This window comes from Haliotis rubra, unplaced genomic scaffold, assembly GCF_003918875.1.
Source record: "Haliotis rubra isolate DU_JTF1 unplaced genomic scaffold, ASM391887v1 Scf350, whole genome shotgun sequence".
In the NCBI taxonomy this organism is placed as follows: Eukaryota; Metazoa; Mollusca; class Gastropoda; order Lepetellida; family Haliotidae; genus Haliotis; species Haliotis rubra.
In genome coordinates, this window is record NW_025767025.1 from 406,212 (window position 1) to 421,686 (window position 15,475).

The 15,475-nt window shown below is 38.9% G+C and overlaps 1 protein-coding gene across 1 annotated transcript in view; it reads right to left on the reverse strand.

The window, feature by feature from the left end:
- The window catches only part of LOC124285040 (plexin-A2-like), a 206,542-nt gene that overhangs the window by 141,735 nt on the left and 49,332 nt on the right, over positions 1-15,475 (reverse strand). Inside the window, 2 exon segments of the mRNA XM_046721178.1 lie at positions 5,404-5,532; positions 8,018-8,206. Of these exon segments, the coding sequence (XP_046577134.1) occupies positions 5,404-5,532; positions 8,018-8,206 (318 nt within the window).

Consider the following 15,475-nt stretch of genomic DNA (forward strand, 5'->3'; position numbering starts at 1 on the left):
TTTCAAAAACAAGACAAGAGCCAATGAGATGTTACTTAAACAATCCAATTCCCTTAGCCCCTCACTAATCAAAGAAATTGGGCCGAAAAATCATTCCTGAAAAACAAACTAATGCAAGTTGTCCAAGCATGTTGGAAATTTAAACCTAATTTTATCAATAGTGATTTCTCCATTACATAATCTATTTCATCCTTTGATGTCTGCAACATCAATCTTTGAAAACACCAAAAAACTCGCAAATATTACCAAACGAAACAATTAGCAGTAAAAAGACGGTTCAAGTTGCTATTCTTCAGAGAGATTCATTTAAATGGCACAACTGAAGGCTAGTTTTATTAATGGTGGACATTTTCCTTCAACGACATATCCATCTCCAGAACACAAGAGTTCCTCCATGGCCGAGTTCCGAGGCACGGTCAGCCATGACATTTCATTAGAGGCTTGCTGTTTTTCTACCACCAATAAAGATAAATTTCTCAATGTAAAAGATAAATTTTCTGGCGAACACTTAGGGCTTTCAAGATAAGAGTGGGGCCAAGTGTTAGCGTGAAACAACACAGTCTTATGTATAGCCCCTAGGGAATGGGGTTTATGATGGTATGAGGTTTTGTAGAGACGTTCAATTGGCTTAATTTACACAGTTAGAGTGCCATTGTGCCTTGCTCTTTCATGGTAGCTCTAGCTTTTAATGGACACTTGGCTGTATTTACATGATTTTGGTTACTTATGCTGTACAAGTGATGTTTTTCAGCCTGGACCCAGATCTTGGATTGAGCATCCAATGGTCAGAAGAGATGCCATAGCTGGCAAATATTTGTGAACAGAAGTAGCCACCCTGATGAATATCGCGATCCTGCAGTGACAGTGAAATAATGGCTTCGATGACCTCATGGGTAGTTTTCGTCATCTTTCCACAAAAGAGCACTTAGCCGTCATGAGCTGAATAGTTGAAACATTCAACACAGCACTAAAGACAAGGAAGGATATATTTTATAAGAAATGAACCTCAGAAGCAATTACCAACATCTGGCTTAAGTCTTTCTTCACCAACAAAACCCCGACCTGGTCATTGTCTGAGAGAGATGACTGAGCGAGTTCACTGCGAAAATGTTTATTCCATTAATTGGAAAATTTAACATATTTCAGGACAATGGCGTCCGTGAATCCCTGAAAGATGGGATGACACGGCAATGAATTACTGTACTCCGTCCACCAATGTCACTTTGCAAGCAGTCTTGTAAGGTGATGGTTTCTAATCCTACAGACTCGAAACTTTCCTTTGATATTAAAATGATGAGTCTGGAGCTTTTACCGTTTTTCCTGACTGGGAAAAGAACATGTCCATCAAACATGATACACCCCATCCCAATTCAAGCGATTATCCCCTTTAAGAATCTAATGCCCAGGTTTTAATTCCGATCATGCGAGTCCGTATGGCTGGAGCAGAGATGGTAGGAAACCCTCTTCAGCTCAGACAACCCGAGGAGATGGGGCGAGTCCGCGACACCATACAACCAGTAACGACAATCTGATGAGGACGTGGTTTTGGTGGAGGATAAGCCACTTGGCTAAAACGTGATAAACACAGTGTCCAAATCTGTCTTAAGCTGGTTTGGTAAACCATGCAACCCTCGGGATGACAGTCGGCCCCTACTCGTCCTTGCCACGAAAACGCCAAGGAGGAAAATTACATTAGCACAACGGCACATTCTGCATTCTGGAAGCAGCTGTGAATTTCCCTGATTTGCCTTGATTCACTTATAGTGCGAGAAGATGCACAAATTGAGGACCGGGCGAGATTACCTACATGGCAACATTTACTCCTCTACGTGTCTCAAAACTCTCTCCTCGCAAATTGTTGACCCCAACATTACTGAAAAGGAGATGTCCGATTGAGCAAACTAATGAAACGTGTATCGCTCACTCCGAGTTGATTTTACCGCTTGCTGACAGCGATAAGATCAACGGGAGAGTAACGGAAATCAATAAGAAATTTAATTCGGCACTCGGAACCAGGAAAGGATCACTGTGATATAATTCATTCATAACCGCCAACATCATAAACTATGTTCTTGGATTGTGACTGTCTGAAATTTCCATCCCTGGATCTGATATGAGACCTCCTTCGTCAGCAGCCAAAGTGAAATATCCTCTTGCCTGCTCCAAGTCTACACCCAACTTGATAGGCCTACTGCTGACCTTGAGGTTGGCATTGATTTTGTAGCAGGAGATACAGTCAAAGCTTACAAATCATTAGTTGCCAAAAGAGGGGGGAATGGTTGAAGGCATTAAAATCCTACTGCTGAAAAGTGCTCCAGGTCTCTTCCATGTGATCTTTTCCCATTGATCAGGATTGATTTATCCTACTGCAGCCACCTCCAGTGTAAGACAGAACCAAGTGGCCTGTTACATCAGCCGATTGCTTTCCTCTCGTGCGCTGTTTACTTGTTGATTCAAACCCTCCTCCACAAGTGGTCACTTACAGACCCTGCTGATGAGGCAGTGCTTATCATATTTATCTTCACCTGGTTGTTCTCGAAGGGGAAAAATACAGGGTCAACGAGGAAGCCATGTGGCTCCTGAAACTATCAACTTCATGTCAGAGTCTTTACAATACCACTAAAAAATGTGTATGTTGACTGAACACCTTCTTCCATGCACATGCCAGCCAACCTTATCACAAAAACTTCATTAACTTATTGTACTAGGATGATCACGAGACGCAGTTTAATAATCTAATCTACCTGTGCCTGTTAAGAACATTCTTGCCACTTAATTAGGAAATTATCACTCCATGTTCTCTTATCTTCCATTCCATGTTTTAGAAGCTCCACTAAAGAATTCAACAGGAATAGCAAGGCATTCAAAGACTTTCCCATGATGCACAGCAACTGCACTTCCTTGATGAGCCCAACCATGCGTGACTGGACACAATGTGTTAAAGTTGCCCACACTCTCAGTAGGAAGTCAGCCATGTTAAGTATTCCACATTTTTGTTGTTTTTGCCGCGAGTGTTCCGTTACAAAGCTTTTTGCTCCTTCATCGCATTATTAACTACAAGATATATTGGATCACACCATCAAAACAGAGTAAGCGCTTGACCAGATTTAAGGTCAAGGTTGGCTTTCTAGCTGTTAAAACAGGGTCTGTATCCAAGTTTCACACAAGCCTGCTAAACACAACATGCTGCTGCTGAGTCTTTGTAAAACATGTTTCAGCTGGATTTCTTACTTCTTGCATCAGACTGATCGCTTTTCTCACATCCATTGATGAGTCTGATAATTTCTGGGCTTTTGCAGAATTTATCGCTGAAAAGCTATCCAGTCACGAAAAGCTATAGCATGTTGGCTGCTACAAGAATATCCCTTTTTGGGGTTGTAGGCATCAAATAATTAATTTTGTTCCAAATTGGGCTACAAAAGTGTTACTGACAAAGAAAAGATCCTTTGAAATAGCATAAGACAATCAATTATCGATGAATCATTAGGCAAGACATGAAAACACTAACAGCTTGCCATTAAGGACAGAATCAGCATGTCTCAACAAAACATAACTTGGGGGAATTAACCATGCTCCAACGTTGGAAATGGTTCCCCTTTAATCAAACGCTATCGACCTGAAGATATCTGACTGAAATCAGAAATAGTGATTTGCAATGATTTACTTCATGGCTAAATATCGAAATTGAATAATTATTGAAGTATTGGCCGTGAAATTTAATTTCTTATCAACAGTCAGACCATACAGCTCCCCGTTCACATCCCATAACATGATTGTCCTTGCCGATTACTTTCCCAAACTATTCAACATGAAAAGAACGTCCTACATCATAACAGCAATGTTTCTATCAAACCAAACCCATTTATGGCATGTCTGGTAGCCAAGCAGGGAAAGCATTTACACGACATGGAACCAGGTTCGCTTTCAAAATGGCAACATGTCTGAAACGTATTCCTGGTTTGTCCAGTCCAGATACTGCCTGGATTTTGATAAAACTGTGCCACCCACCTTATTCCCTCACCCATGTACATGCATCATCAGTTGGATAATAACGAGAAAATGACTGGCCAGGGCAACCACCCCATACTGAGCTAGTTGTGTGGCATATCTTGTTCTATGCATTGTCAACATAACAACCAGCTATTCCTGGAAAAACACCACCAAGTCACAAATCAGAGATGCTTTGTCAGAAACAATTTCACTGTCTCACAGACATTGATACGGTCCCCCAATATACCTTAACATCAAACATGATATACCTAACATCCTCGCTAACATTTACCATGATGAAAGGAAGCTATTAGGGAAAGCTGAGACGAGGAAACAACACCCTTCAAGCAATATTGAAAATAATTTGTCATCGTTGCCAACCTGACATGGAAAAATGATGGTCTCACACGGCTGTAAACAATGGCTGCTGCTTCACAAAGCATGATGGTCATTACCTTTGAGACAGCTTAGATACATTTGTTAAGTCTGGACTGTTTGTGTCTGTGATAATCAAATTTGTAATCATCTTCTTAATCTGATCCTCTCGTTACAGGGGCCGTTCGATAAGGCCAGATCAAGTGGCTGCGACTCAGAGAGACTTCAATGGGGATATTGGCCATCTCAATGCAATGAGCATGGGGGGAGTTAGTCATCATAAGCAAGAAGGTCGTCTGACGTGACCAATCACCTCTATATTGCTCGCCTCACGATTTACGGCCCCCTGTCCTCTGTTATTGCTTCAGTTCCTACAAATTAAGGTTTATCTTTATCTGCTTGCGTTGTGAACTTGGATAATAGGTTGGGAACAAAATTACAATTCCTAGTTGACATTTGTGGAGGGTTGCTTCAGACAAGTAATCCGTATATCGCTGCCTTAACTCAAGCCATTATCATGTACCAACGAACTGTGCAACACGTTTAGAAGCACTGTTCTGAAGACAGATTGCTCATCAAACACTGGTGAAACACTTTATATATATAGCGGCAAGGAGTGTCATCCCTGTTGGTTGGGCGCATCCACAAAATGTCAAAAAGTAAGAAAGTATTTACAGAACCTGGAAACTAACACATATGTCAAACTTTCAGTTTAAATGTGATGTAAGGTATAGCTTGTGATGTCTCAAGTCTTCTGTCGCTGGGTCCACCAGTAAAATCCATCTGTTTTCTTCCCGTAATGACACACACATGACATATCAAGTAAACAGAAGGTTTAAGCACAGTACAGACTGATTTCTCCACATGCACAAAAAAATTTGATTTGCCAAAAATTCAGCCAACAGAAAATACAGAGGAAGACTTGGGGTTTAGGAAAAGGGTTGTCAGTGGATGGAGTATCAGGGACAGGGTATTTTTTTCAGAAGGATGAAACATACTTCAGCCTTGTACTGTGCTTGAGATGAAGAAAACACTTACCCTTTTCTCTGTCATGATGTAAAGGTGAAGCTTCTGATCATCCATGCGGATGTCGGCGTTGACCCTACTTCCTTCCTGCACAGTGACGTTGTCGTATACAGATGCTACCTTTCTATTCTCTATAGTCACCTGGAATGTGATAATACCAGCGGTCAGTTCCGAATAGCAGAAACTGCATTGAGAGGGATTCCAGTTTTAGGCCAGCTATGTGTGAGAGGAAATTCCAAAGTGATACATTCTACATACATGCAAGCAGCTTTGTAGAAGGTGCTGGCACACCAAGGATCAACATTGGATTCAAACTTAGGACTTGGTGGATAAGAAATTCTGTTGGACAGTTTGCAATGCATTTGACCACTAGCCCACCAAGCTCCAAAACCAAAACTTGACAAAATTCAAGAATAACATAGCTCAAATCTGAAATGAAGAAAACATTAAAGTAAGAAGAGAGCCAATATGTTAATGTAAACATATTTTGTATTTTATGCAAATATCAAGGGGTCATATCAAAAGTAGGAATATTTAAGAAATAAAGTTCACTCTACCCCAATGTGTTTTGTAATAAAGTATAGTTTTGCCCTGAACTATTATAATTAAAGCACGAGGACGGTAGTCCGAGTGCTTTGATGTTATAATAGTTCAGGGCAAAACTATACTTTTATTACAAAACACATTGGGTAGAGCTAACTTTACATCTTTCTAAGATGCTAAATTTATTACTTTCTAAGGATAATTACGATTAATTTAAGGCAGAAAACAAATGACGGTGTCGGTGACCTAAATTAAGAATCCTCGCGACAGGGCTAACTGGTGCGCTGTTCTGTTGATGTGTCTGCCCCCTACGTTAAGGCTAACGTTACCAGAAAAACAAATGATAACAGTTTGATGACGGTTCACGCTCGGATTAAATATCTTCTCTGAATTATTTTAATTACATCTGTCATTAACGTAAACCATATGGGACAATATCAACGCCGATTTCTTCTACCAACGTAAGTTTAGATCAGTACATCCAGATGAAGCCGGAGTAGTCGTTTACATTCCACGATTGCATTGTGGGAATGTAAACATTGCGTAACGCTACTGTGTCGCTGAAACCTTGTGAGTCGAATTGACACATTTTAACCGTCGTAAAACATAAACGTAATGTTTCCACCAGTGATGTTAGCTGCGTGTGAAGCAACTGCAAACCAAGAAACGGGATGCAACGGAGTAGTTTACTGTAGGAGGCCGTACGAGGCGATGACAACTGACATGCATCGTGACGTCACTTACATTGTGACGTAATGTAAAATAATTCGATTACGAGGGGGCACACTAGAATGGCGCAGTGACGGGATAACGTCATTCAATTGTTACGTCATCAAAAAACTATACCTTTATTGTCTCATAATGTTGTTTTTTTTCGATTGTTCTAACAGCTAGGCATCTTAGAATACATATTAAGATGGAAATTGGCACCAAGCCACACAAGAAAGGATGTATAATGTAGCTAAATCATACCAAAGGAATGATCAAGGCTATACCCTTGTTATTACAAGCACCCATTTAGCTGCACTTGAGACTAACAGCCCTTACTGTCATGTCAGTTATTTTCAAGCTATAACGGTCCTTAAAAACCAACTAGCTGACAACATCTGTAACACATTTCCCAAACTGGGGATGAAACTTGACAAAGTGTTAAAGGGCTTGGATCGGTCAAAAGCGTTCAAAACTATTGCTGGCACATCTTCAGCTGTTGACAAATGAAACTTTAAGCAGCTAACTCGGGGATGACCTTTCCATCCTGATGAGAGGTATTTACTCGGACCTTTTCTCACCCAAGTGATTACTTATACAAGCATTCTTTTCAATATATTCATAATGGAAGTGATTTAAGCATCCCTGTGAGGGCTGGAAATATGAGTGGCGAGGTAACATGTACTTGCATCAAATCAGAATTCAGAATTGGATCAGCCAGCCATACAACTCTTCAGTGTACATACGATGAAGCTTCTAGTGCAGAAATTCCATACCATTTCACTCAAAACCATTAAGTGTGGGAGACAATTTGTACAAGCACTCCGGCTTTGTCAAAAGAACAAAGACCGATTTAAAATGTCCTTTTCTGGCAAAAATCAATAATTTACATCTCAATTTTCAAAGATCCTGGGCAGAGAGTTTTAGCAGTATTTGAGCCCTGGTATTCCCGAGGGACATGTAAAGTGTAGGAATTGATGTCCTGTAAGTATGTGTACAGCATCACCTTGCATGTAGCCTACATCACACAGCCTTCTGACACACAAGGCAACATGGGCTCTAAACGACTGGAACAGATATACGACATTCATAGCCATCTCAAATTACATTAAATTCAAATCAGTTTCATATAAAATAGTGACATTCTTCCCACTGAAACCCCATCTGAATGCTAAATTCTTGGTATTTTTTTTCCAAAAATTGTGTATTTGATCCTGCTATGTGGTGCTGAGTTCAAAAGATCCTAAACAAATCAATTTTGCACATACAAAAGATTAAAAGTACTTTTTCTGATTGCTAAATGGAACTTGAAAGTTGTAAATTGATCAAGGCAATAAAAGAAAGTTTGCATTTTTGTGCATCTAAAAAAACAAACCTTAATTATATTTCCTCTACTCGTCCCCACGAATGCTACAGTGTAATCGTGGGTTATGGCGACAGTAATAGCCGTCACATTCGTATGTGAGCCAAATCGCAGCGCGGCATCTGCGGTGATCGGTTTGTTGCCGTCGATGGGGTTGTTGATGTCGTGTTCACCGCAGTAGTCATCAGTAATGTTGAAATTCTGCAAATGCAAAAATACATGTCAAAATGGCTTCATTTCTGAGTTTTCTTAACAACTATACCAACCACGATATTGCCGACTCAGCTATTTCTTTCATTCTTCAACATAATGTTACATTTCTTCACCCTGTGGAGTCTACATGGATTGGGATGCTGCAGGTTTCAGTATCATTACGCCTGTATGTAGTTTGAGCTTGGACCACACAAGCCATTGTTTGATAGTGTGAGGAGTCAGACACACCACTGCCATCTATGCAGGCTTATGTCCATAAATGGTTATCACTCACTGCAAACTTTTGACAATGAAGGAAGATTCTGGAAATGACTTTAATCCAGATTCCCGAGTGAGTGAGTGAGTGAGCAATCAAAATTTTCAATCTTAATCAAATTAATCAATCTTTTTAAATGACAATAGACACAAAGAATGGCATGAAAAAATTGCACCAATGTGGAGACATCTGATATTGTAACTACAAACCTACCCCAGCCTCTAGAATTCCTAAAAGATCCAATTCCCTGAACAAAAGACAACTTTAACCTTAACATTAATTAAATAAAATTTCTTCAGGCCCCAAACACATAAACCATGGCAAAATACTATCCTGACAACTGATCATGAAGGTCAGTTCTTGCTTATCCCCTTCAGGTGTGCCATAACCTTAAATATGACATTCAAAAACCTACTGAATACATCTGGCTAACGAATTATAAAACTAACATCAAAATACCATCATAATACTCTATTGGATACACTGTTGTCATTACTGCATCTTAAAAAGGGATTAATACAACAATAACATGACCATTGACTGTTTGTTATCATAATAACTCCGGCCTCCTGGGGCAATACACTGATATCAGTGTTCAGATGACTGGTACAAACAATGTTATCTGTCCAGCCACTGTGTGAGAGAGTACAGAGAGATTGATACAGATTTGCTGTGCTGAGTGGTCATCCTGTCACCACCAATTGCAATGCACTGGAGGGAGGCAGGGAAACCTAGTTTCCCCAGGCAATTCTGTGTAATCAATTGTTACAATTGGCATCCGAAGGCGTAGCACGATCTTTGTTTAATAAATTGTTTTTCAATTCATAGATCACATACTGCATGTGTCGAGCTTGCTAAAAGCGTACCAACTCAAATACCGTGATTGATTTTCATTGGCTAAGAGCAATAATTCCTCATGTTCATTGATTCTGAATAAAAGGAAAGGCCAGCGATTGATCAGTTGTCATTAACTCTGCCATTGTCCTAGGTATCACTCGCGGCCAGGTGACATGCGTCACAGGAAGCCTACCGGGGCCCCTCTTCCTACCAACTTCCTGTGCCAACGCTAATTTCCTGTCCAACCCGAAGTTGCACCAGTAGCACCCTTGGTACCCGACCAAACTGCCGCACACAACATCTCCACTCATAATTTTAGCTACAAATAAACACATTCAGGGTCACATAAAAAAGTGTGAGTGTTGATACAAAAAGTAGACTCGGGTTACTAGGTGAAATAGGATTGATCAGTTTTTCCCCTACAAGGCAGGGAAAAAATGATCAAAGTTAACCGATACAGTGGTAGAACGTTCTGGCCATGAGTGATTTCGTTATCAGAACCTGAAGTAATTCTATAGAAAATCGACTGCCATTTAGAGGCCATTGAGAGGTCTTGAAAGCAAAGCTGGTGTGGGGTTTACTTTCCATTTACTTCCAATTGACAAGCTCAGATTCTCATGTAATATTTAAGAGGTTATAAAATGTGCAGAAGAATTAATCTGAAAATGAACAACTGTCAACAAAGGTTTCCTGTTCAAATCTGAAGAGCTGCAATTGACTTGCTAAATATTTCTCTTTGTACATCTCCCTTGAATAATGCTGCAATCTTTGGTGTAATTATGCACAAGTCTTATCAGAAACGGTCACTGACATATCTATCAAAAGAGTATAAATAATAGATCTTGCATGAATATTTCATCTCTGTCCAAAGGCCTTTCAAATTTTCAGTTCAAAAGAGATCACTTTACCCTTTTTCTCTGCCTTACTCCACAATTCAACAGTGTTTTCATCATTGCTGTTATCACCTTCAATGGGCAAGTCATCATTGTTTGTGTTTTCTTCGTAATTGCAAAAAGAATTGCTCCTTCATCACAATCGTTTTCAGTTTTCAAAGAACTGCCACTGTTAAAAATCTTTTTGTCATTTTTAATAGTGATCAGAATTGTCCTTAAATACGTTATATTGTGGTGTGATTATCTTTTGTTGTCTTAAACATGTTTTCCATTGTTGTAATGGACATCAGTCATCATTATTACCATTTGTGTCATCATTGTTTAAATATTATCATCAGTGTTAGCAACGCCGCAATAATCCACACTATTCACAACTGTAATTGCTGTTACTGTTGTTACTGACATCGATGTCATCAGAGTAATAATCCACATTAACGTCGCCATTGGCAACGCATTCAATTTCACAAGTAAAAAAATACCCTGTAGCAGACGGTCATTTAATGACTTATAAACTTAATGGATCGAGTTTACCTCATCCCTAATCTGCCAGCAAAGATAATCCATGCTGCTCACATTTCACACTGTAGCAAAGAGTTGATATACAAGACTTTCATAACTAACTACATCTGATGCCTCGTCCATCAGCTCAATCTCCTCCCTTTAAAGGCTGTAAACAGGCGCAGACAATACGATACGAAATGTGGCAGACAGTCTGTAATAAAATGTCTCAATTTTAAAGTGAAAAGGTTAAAGTCTCGCAAAGTAATTAGTTATGTATGGATATTGTGTTGAGAACAGTTATAAAGCCAGTGTTTGTTGTTGTTCAGCTGAGGAATGACAAATTACGTCCACGCTTTCTGCTGCAACACTTCAAGCTTTTCTCACTTTCACGACTGCTCCAACAACATACGATAAAATATTAATGGGCATTTTCTTCTTACGACTGTCAACGTTGTGAGGCCTTGAACCAAAGTGTTTTCTCAACGTAACACATCTTGGAGCTAGCACTTGTTAATCGTGATATTGTGATTATTGTCTGGAAACCACGAACAATTACATATTTTATTCATGTTTTTTCCCAGCTAATGCTAAGATATTTTGGTCTACTGACTGCCAAGGTAGGTCCAGCACATTTTTATTGAGAAATACGCAAAATCCTTTTGGAGAACGTGCGAATACCATCATTTTCAAGATGAAGGGTGACTTAGCGTGAAATGAAATGCATCGTCCTGCTACCGTTCACTTGTGGGCCACTGAAAGAAAACTCCTTCTATACCAGTTAATTTCCCTGGTGTTGTAAGAATACCCCCTTCAATTTCCATACAAAGTCTATATAATCAATTCCAAATGGAAAAAAGCGAACCTAATTCGCTATGTTGAGACAGACCTGAGTTTGAATAATAGCATTTTCTTGTGGTCGCCAGAATGGTGGGGAACAGTGCAAATTTCTGAATATAATACCAAGCCTGTTTCGTGCAGAACAAATGAATGTTGTCATTTTTTTGCAAAGGAATATTTTTCCAATTAAAGCTTTAGAAGCCGGTTTCAGTGTCATGATAAACAGAATATAACAATCAGCTCACTTTAGGCCATTAAACTGGGAATATCGCCTATAAACCTCAAAAGTATTTAATGCATTTAGAAATTGTGTTATAAAATATTTTAAGCTTTTGTTTGCAACAAGTTAAGAAGGCTGGATCCAGAATAAGAGATTATTAGCTGCTGAGTGTATTTCTTGTCTAAAAAGTACCCAAACTATTTTTTATATGGTCCGTTTTCAGTAACACTTAATCAAGCACATTGATCGAAAGAATAGCGGATAGGAATAGATCTTTATTCAATACTGAAAACCAGCACTCAACAACTTGAATCAATAATAGGCCACAAAATGGAAGATTTCATTCAATTTAAATTGATTATTTAAGAAAGTTGTATTGATGTGCAACTTGTGGAAGAAAAACAATTCGACTAACTCTGAATTGAAAGGTGTTTACGAGGCTCTGCTGTTACCGTCGAGAGATAGTGTCATCGTGGTAGCTGTATCATTATTTCCCAATTTCTCAAATCCACGACATCCACAATGATAGATCTGTGCATGGAAAATCTGAGGGCCGAAGATATTAGTTAGGGTACTACAAGTTGATACAAACCACATCTCTTCTGTAATTGAGTGTTACTACAATACAGGAACCATCGACCATCATGAGCTGACTTGACTATTCCTGACAAGCATAGATGCTATAGGAACACTTTGAAAGTCAGTGGGTAAACAGAGATTTGACTCCGCTTGTGGTAACACTGCATGTGGTAGTACTGCGTTTATTTTGGCAGTCTCCATTAAGAGGATATAAACTCTGGAATAGAACCCAAATTGTTGGTAAAACTAGCAAACAGCTCAATCACAAAACTACCATTAGACAACTACCATGCAAATGAGATATTTACTGATGATAAATATACCTTACTCGGGGCTTATGTGTATTTATTTATGGCCCTAATCCTGCATTAAATTTGACCACTGCATTAGCAATATTTGCTGACTCATCAGTTTCAGAAAGCACACCGTGTCATGGATACCAATACTTAAAAAAAACCTTTTCCTTTGGGGGACTCTGATAGCTAGCCATTTCACAACAAATCATAAACAACTTCTAGTTTCATAAATTCCTTGAAACACGGTTTCTGGCCGATAAACTGTAAATCTTGCTTACATTTCCACAAAATTGACATTCCAAGGATACATCTGGCATCAGTTAATGTGACCCACAGTAATACTGCTCCACTTATGAAAGGCCCTCTGCTCTGAAAATTCTTAAGAAGGTAAATATTTGACAATCTACTTTGACCTTTCTTTGATGATAAGGTCAGTCTTGACCCCTGTTGAGTCGAGTCGAGTCAGGTTTCAAAGAGCAGACAGAATGTAGCCAAAACAGTCCAACAGGAATGTATTTTCCACATTCTGAGACAAGATTACTGCAAAGTTCCTGGGTCAACTCTGAACCAATGAGTAAGTGAGTATGGTTATACATATTCCAGCAATATCACGGCGGGGAGGGGGACACCAGAAATGGGCTTCACACATTGTACCCATGTGCGGTATCGAACCCAGATCTTCGGCATGACAAGCAAATACATCCTGAGTTAGTCACAAAGTCCATAGACTTTGATATTGTCAGTGAAGTCTGTTGTTAAACAATATATTTCTCTCTTCCAACTTATTTACATTTTCTAATGTAGATTTCAATGTTGATTACAGCTGGCTGACTTGTATGGGTTTTATAAACTAGATTGGCTTTGATCAGACTAATGACGACAGTGTGGGGCTTGAAAATATAAAAATACTGTAGATTGATCTGACACTCATATCAATCTGGGGCAACTGAAACAAGACTCACTTATTTCACTTAAACTGAATTCAAAATGAGCTGTGGATTTGTTGGAGAGGGCCGTTTGTGTCCACCCTCGCCTTGCTCCAAGGCTGTACTGAATGCTATGCCCATTGGTGTATAGTAATTCTGTCCTTTAAAGAGGCAAGTCTAGATAAGCGGACAGCACATCTAAGGACCCCAGTCCGACGAATATTTATATTTTATAGAAATTATCATTTAAACTATGTATTATTACCTTAGAAACTTGTGCAAGTCTATGTCCACCCCAGATGACAGAGTTCTGATAGTGCCTGCTTATGTGTCTACTCAGCTTTTAGCCTCAGCAGAATAAGAAACCATTACCACAAACCCATATTGTTTATCAATAATATGATGATGTTTCTGTTGACTTTCTGTTAGGCATGATCACTGAAATATATTATAATGATTGGTATAACATTAACAGACACAACTATGGAGTAAAATGAAGAAATATACTTAAAGGATCTCTTGTTCTCTCACATTGTTGTTGTGAAAGTTACAAAATTTGTATTTTTTCATTTAAACTCATCTGTTGTCAGTGAGTAAGTGTATTCTATGAGAGAATATCTCACTGCACAGGGATACAAATATTATTGCCTGACCCTATCAGCTTTAAATATAAAACAATGTCAATTTCAAAACTTGTTACACAAGTTTAAGTTGGTTCCTGAAGATGACTGACCTGAATAGGTCATTATTTTGCCTTTTTCCCCATTTATTTTGAACTATAACACAAATAGTTACTGCCTTTAATCCCTGTGAAGAAGCTATTCTCCCTGAAAATTTTTTTTCTCGTTTTTTCACTTTACATCTTTAACCTTGACTTAGTCAACAATAAAAAAACAATGTTCTACAATGTGTCCCAACAAAACACAAAATTCTAAGTTTAGCATAAAGAGAAGAAGCGGAAATGAAACAAATGGACTCCAGGAAAAAGGATGAAAAAAATTAAAAGGTTTCATTGTCAGCCATGTTTCAAGGCTAGAGAAGTTGACAGCATTGCTTGTCGTGAGCGTACTCGGAATATTTACAGAGGTGAGTCTTTGACGTCTACGATCGGTAGCTGCATCTTTAACATTGATTACAACTCAAGTTTAACGCGAACTTGCTGTAAAAACAGATCAACATAACCAAGGAACTAATCCATAGGCAGCCACAGCTTTAAAAAACACAGGATTAATCACGAGATGTTCCCCAACGTAAAATACCTCTTTATGGAAATTCAGGAGAGAAGAGAAACACATCTACACTCAGTGAGGGCTTTCAGACGATCGATTTCTTCAATAGGTTATCACAAGATCCAGCCTTGTGCCATCTTGATCAGACTCAAGGAAACGCAGAGATCTTCGACAGTTCATTGGAAAGATGGTAGTTTATCATGTGCCGATCTTGGTGGAATAAAACAGTGAAGCTCATGGCTAATCCGATGACAAATTTGACAGTGGAAGAGTTGCAGCCAGTGGCGTAAGCCATGCTACACATATTCCAGTAACTCTGATCTCTCATATTGAATGTAGAGCACATTATCTGGCTATAACTCTTGAGGAACAAACCATAGACTATTTCCATGCATGGAGAACAGCTTGACAGACATTCGGATTTGTGGACATGAATAAAACAAGTGCTGTCTAGATCATATTCAAATATCGAATCTGGAAAACATGGCAATGCTTCAGCACCAAAATTACCAAGTCAACACCACATCCTGGACGTAAAGATTAATTAAAGATTGAACTAGCTTCTTAACATTTAATAGTTTACCTTAAACAAGATAGATACAAGATACATTATATTTATTGTGCAAACAATATTCTATAAACTACATAAATATAAACTATAGGTTTGTCAGTCATTTTATCTG